Source organism: Myotis brandtii, unplaced genomic scaffold, assembly GCF_000412655.1.
Source record: "Myotis brandtii unplaced genomic scaffold, ASM41265v1 scaffold902, whole genome shotgun sequence".
Taxonomy (NCBI): Eukaryota; Metazoa; Chordata; class Mammalia; order Chiroptera; family Vespertilionidae; genus Myotis; species Myotis brandtii.
Window position 1 is genome coordinate 2,362,558 of NW_005371709.1, and position 6,042 is coordinate 2,368,599.

Consider the following 6,042-nt stretch of genomic DNA (forward strand, 5'->3'; position numbering starts at 1 on the left):
CTTTCCAAACTTTAGCCAACCTGTCTGCCTCGCTCACCTTCCTGCCGGCCGCCTCCTCTCTCTTTCCTCTGCTTCCTCCTTCTCCCTCTCTCCCTCTCTCCATCTCCTGTCCTAGGTCCCTGCTCCTCCGCCCACCCCGCTGACGCCTGGCCTGCCTTCCTGCCTCCCTGCAGGGCTTCAACAACAACTGGCTTCGAGTGGTACCACGGACCCGGTTTGGGGCCTTCGCCAGGGGGGCGAAGGTCGTGCTCTACACCAAGCAGAGCGGAGCCCACCTGCGGATCATCGATGGGGGCTCAGGCTACCTGTGCGAGATGGAGCCCGTGGCACACTTTGGCTTGGGTGAGTCAGGGCCAAGGGAGAGGGTGGGCAGTGAGCGGCTGACAGGACAGCGGGTCCTGAAACTGCATCCCGCATCATGGTGAGTGATTCAGGACTCACAGCTCGAGCATCTTCCAGGCACCACGGTGCTGAGCCGCGTTGGCGACACCAGCCATTGGAGGCCACCCTGCTCTGAGGTGAACCTGAGCTCAGGAAGGAGTGCCCCGCCTCTTACAGAGGTCCTCACGCCAGTGCCTCTGTGAGAGTATTCACCTTGGGGTCAAAGTATTCAATTCTCCATTTGTCCAGGCTGCGGCCTTGTGCTTCAAACACTGGCCTCCACCAGACTATTTCTTTCCCTGGCCTCTTGAGAGTTGGCTCGGTGACTAAAGTGCCTCACCAAACCCCTGGTGACAACAGCAAACACTGGCAAGGATGCAGAGAAACTGGATCTCACACATTGCCGGTGGGGATGTACAACGGCACCGCTATTCTGGAACATACGTTGCCGGTCCTTTTAAAAACGAAAACCTAAACACACAACTACTATCAGATCCAACAATTGTACTCCTGGGTATTTCTCCCTGGTGAATGAGAACTTATGTCCACACAAAAATCTATACAAGATTGTTTGTAATAGCTTTATCTGTAATAGGCCAGACTGGAAACAACCTAGACGCCCTGCCATAGGTTAATGGTTCAACAAGCTGTGGTCTGCCCACACCATGGACTCTTACTCAGCAATAAAGAGGAATGAAGTATTGACACACACAACAACCTAGATGGCTCTCAAGGGCGTTATGGTGGCGGCGGGAGGGGAGGGGGGTGGGAAGGCCAATCTCAGAAAGTCACATACTGTTGATCCCATTTCTATAACATTCACGAAATGACAAAATGGTAGAGATGGAACATAGATCAGTGGTTGCTGGAGGGGGAGGGGTAGAAATGGTGAAAAGGAGAGGGGTGGGTTGGACTGCACGGGGATAGCCCCAGGAGGTCTTGGTGGTGATGGGCGGTCCCGTCTCTCGACTGTGGTTGCGGTTGCACGAATCTGCACACGTGATAACATGGCATGGAACTACCCACACACCTTCTGCCAACATCCACTTTCTGGTGTTGAGCTTGTGCGGTAGTTCCGGGAGATGTAGCCATTGAGGGAAACCAGATGGAAGGTACACAGGATCTCTCTGCACTGTCTTTGCAACTGCCTGTGGCTCTATAATTATTTCAAAATACAACATTTTTAAAGAAACACAATTGAGGAAGGGAATTAGGAAGACAAAACTCTAAAAAGTCTTCTTGAGAAAGAGGGGCCATCATGGAAAAAATATTGAGAAACACTGGGGGTGGAGGTGGGGGTCCAAGAGTGTCTTTACTGAAACACGATTGTTAGGAAAGCATTTGAGTCACATATACTTAGGCTCAAAAGCAGACATCCTCTCACCTGTGTTAGCACCTCATGAGGTGCTATAATGTTAACATAAAAAGAATAGGCAATATGGCCTCAAACGGATAAATATATGTATGTGTTAATATTATTAACACAGCATATCACATAGAAAAAACTGCAAGAAAATGCAAAAAGTGTGAAGAAAGATTTGAGTAGTTGGACCAATATGGTAACTGTTACTCCTTGTAGGCAGAGTCACTTCACTCTTACTCTTCACGCCATCCTCACGACTGCCTGTGAGATGGGTATTATTTATCCCCATTTTACAAATGGGGAAACTGAGGCTCAAACACTTAAGAAACCTGCTCAACCAAGACCACGTAATAGGTAAACAGCAGAGATAGGATTCAAATCCAGACCTGCCTGAGTATGGGATTTTTATTTTCTTCCATATGATTTGTGTGTGTGTGTGTGTGTTTTCCAATTTTTATAGGAAACACATAATTTGTCTGTAAAAGACGAATAAATATTTAGGGTACCCAAGGCCCGGTTATATGAGCATGTTCTTGGGCTATTTCGCCCTGGGTGGGTTGGCCTGTAATCAGAGGCAGCCATTTGCTATGCTAGTCCTTAAAGTACAAGATGACTTTTAAATACATAGTCCTCTCTTACAAAACAGCAGTACCGACATGAGCTGAGCACTTAGTATGTGCCAAGCACTGGGCTAAGTGCTTTACTTAAAATGCCTCATTCATTTCTCACCACAACATGATGAGTCATTAACCCCATTTCACAGATCAGGAAACTGAGGCTGAGATTAAGCAACCTGCCCCAAATTACATCTTCAGAAAGTAGGAAGGGCTGGATTTGGGTCTGAGCTCTTGACCACTGTGGCTTGATCGCTGGACCTCCTATAGCTGTCTGTGTGGGGCCGGCCACGGTCCTCCTGCTCTGCCTCTTTCTTCTTGGAGATCCACATCCCTTCAGTTACCAGGTGACCCAAGTGAGATCTCTCAGGCACCAAGGTGACTGCGATGGTATCATAGGTGGGATGTTCACCAGGTATCTGGCTGGACATCAGCCCTCACCCCATTGTACAAAACGGGGAATTGAGACGCACAAAGCAAGTCAGTGGTGAGGCCAGGACTGGGGCTGGTTCTCCTTCCCCACACCCCATGGACTGTCTCTGCTGTTTTAAGACATGTGTGATGGGTGTCTCTGGCTCTCTTCCCTGGCCAGTATCTGCCCTTCCAAGATAACAATCCTGCTCTTCACCTGGGCAACCCGGGCCAGGTCATTTGGTGGGATCATGGGGGCCCAAGAGCCTCGGTGCCTCTTCATGACCATCTGCCTCCCGTGCTTGGGAGTATGGACGCCGCACCTAGGTGGGAGCCCCTCCTGACTGCCCATCCTTGCATCTTGCAAGCCCTGGGGTTTGTTCCGGGTCTGAACTCTGGCTCAGACTGCTCCACGGGCCCCCCGAACACTCCTCTAGTGCTGGGATCCACTGCCAGGGAGGCACTGAAGGAGGGCTGCTCTTTGAGATGGGCCCTTTGGGTCAGCCGTGGGCTTGGCAGTGAGACTCCCACAGCGGCTCAGCAGGCAGCAGGCCCAGCAGCCTGGGACACAGCGAGGGGCAAACAGGCTCCATCCCTGCAGCTCGAAGACTCCTGCATTCATGAGGCGCTGCATGGGCCCAGCATAGCGCAGGCCCTCCTGACTGATGGAGGGGCCAGCGATGGGGCAGGACGAGAGGGAGCCAAGGGGAAGGCTGGGTGGAAGGAAGGGTTGAGGACAGAGAACAGGGTGGAGATAGACTGAGATAGGGCCTGGGGGAGACCAAGAGACACAGAGACAGGGAAAGAGACAGATGAGACGAAGAAGAAAGGCTCCCTGCCCTCCAAGCTCACAGTCCATGAGAGAAGCAGATGGACACAGGGACTCGGTGCAAAGCAGACCCGGATGAGCCATCATCCTGGCCCAGTGGCTGTGAGAGGATCCGGGAAGGAGACATTTGTTTTGCTCTGGGCAGTTTTCCCAAGAACCTGGGCCTAGCACTAGGTCTAGAAGGATGGTGGGAGTTTAGAGGGTGTGGATGGGGGCTGAGGAGAGCATTCCAGGGGCAGCGCTAGCTTGAACAAAGGCCCAGAAAGGAGGGTGCTCAGTGTGTCCACAGAATGGGAATGGTCTGGTGGGAGCCGAGCCTGGAAAGGGAGGCCAGGGTCAGACTGTCAGAGCACCAGGGCCAGGCTGAGGGCAGGTGGGATGGAGCAAGTCTGGAGAACTGGAAAAGCCCAAGCCAGGCTTTGCTGTGCAAGGAGTTCTGGGTGATGTCCGTTCCGTCTTTTAGTTGTATTTTTGAAGTGGTTGTTTGCAGCAGCAGTCTCTGGTGTTTACCTATGCCGCCATCTTGGTGGAGTCGAGTATGGGATTTTTATTTTCTTCCATATGATTTGTGTGTGTGTGTGTGTGTTTTCCAATTTTTATAGGAAACACATAATTTGTCTGTAAAAGACGAATAAATATTTAGGGGACCCAAGGCCGGGTTATATGAGCATGTTCTTGGGCTATTTCGCCCTGGGTGGGTTGGCCTGTAATCAGAGGCAGCCATTTGCTATGCTAGTCCTTAAAGTACAAGATGACTTTTAAATACATAGTCCTCTCTTACAAAACAGCAGTACCGACATGAGCTGAGCACTTAGTATGTGCCAAGCACTGGGCTAAGTGCTTTACTTAAAATGCCTCATTCATTTCTCACCACAACATGATGAGTCATTAACCCCATTTCACAGATCAGGAAACTGAGGCTGAGATTAAGCAACCTGCCCCAAATTACATCTTCAGAAAGTAGGAAGGGCTGGATTTGGGTCTGAGCTCTTGACCACTGTGGCTTGATTGCTGGACCTCCTATAGCTGTCTGTGTGGGGCCGGCCACGGTCCTCCTGCTCTGCCTCTTTCTTCTTGGAGATCCACATCCCTTCAGTTACCAGGTGACCCAAGTGAGATCTCTCAGGCACCAAGGTGACTGCGATGGTATCATAGGTGGGATGTTCACCAGGTATCTGGCTGGACATCAGCCCTCACCCCATTGTACAAAACGGGGAATTGAGACGCACAAAGCAAGTCAGTGGTGAGGCCAGGACTGGGGCTGGTTCTCCTTCCCCACACCCCATGGACTGTCTCTGCTGTTTTAAGACATGTGTGATGGGTGTCTCTGGCTCTCTTCCCTGGCCAGTATCTGCCCTTCCAAGATAACAATCCTGCTCTTCACCTGGGCAACCCGGGCCAGGTCATTTGGTGGGATCATGGGGGCCCAAGAGCCTCGGTGCCTCTTCATGACCATCTGCCTCCCGTGCTCGGGAGTATGGACGCCGCACCTAGGTGGGAGCCCCTCCTGACTGCCCATCCTTGCATCTTGCAAGCCCTGGGGTTTGTTCCGGGTCTGAACTCTGGCTCAGACTGCTCCACGGGCCCCCCGAACACTCCTCTAGTGCTGGGATCCACTGCCAGGGAGGCACTGAAGGAGGGCTGCTCTTTGAGATGGGCCCTTTGGGTCAGCCGTGGGCTTGGCAGTGAGACTCCCACAGCGGCTCAGCAGGCAGCAGGCCCAGCAGCCTGGGACACAGCGAGGGGCAAACAGGCTCCATCCCTGCAGCTCCAAGACTCCCGCATTCATGAGGCGCTGCATGGGCCCAGCATAGCGCAGGCCCTCCTGACTGATGGAGGGGCCAGCGATGGGGCAGGACGAGAGGGAGCCAAGGGGAAGGCTGGGTGGAAGGAAGGGTTGAGGACAGAGAACAGGGTGGAGATAGACTGAGATAGGGCCTGGGGGAGACCAAGAGACACAGAGACAGGGAAAGAGACAGATGAGACGAAGAAGAAAGGCTCCCTGCCCTCCAAGCTCACAGTCCATGAGAGAAGCAGATAGACACAGGGACTCGGTGCAAAGCAGACTCGGATGAGCCATCATCCTGGCCCAGTGGCTGTGAGAGGATCCGGGAAGGAGACATTTGTTTTGCTCTGGGCAGTTTTCCCAAGAACCTGGGCCTAGCACTAGGTCTAGAAGGATGGTGGGAGTTTAGAGGGTGTGGATGGGGGCTGAGGAGAGCATTCCAGGGGCAGCGCTAGCTTGAACAAAGGCCCAGAAAGGAGGGTGCTCAGTGTGTCCACAGAATGGGAATGGTCTGGTGGGAGCCGAGCCTGGAAAGGGAGGCCAGGGTCAGACTGTCAGAGCACCAGGGCCAGGCTGAGGGCAGGTGGGATGGAGCAAGTCTGGAGAACTGGAAAAGCCCAAGCCAGGCTTTGCTGTGCAAGGAGGGAGGGGGGGGGGG

The 6,042-nt window shown here is 52.9% G+C and overlaps 1 protein-coding gene across 6 annotated transcripts in view; it reads left to right on the forward strand.

The window, feature by feature from the left end:
• CRTAC1 (cartilage acidic protein 1) overlaps positions 1–6,042 on the forward strand; it is a 140,384-nt gene that overhangs the window by 123,442 nt on the left and 10,900 nt on the right. For all 6 annotated transcript variants that reach the window (XM_005885387.2, XM_005885388.2, XM_005885389.2 and 3 more), the window contains one exon: positions 174–342. In XM_005885387.2, coding sequence (XP_005885449.1) covers positions 174–342 — 169 coding nt within the window. The remainder of the gene's footprint in view (positions 1–173; positions 343–6,042) is intronic.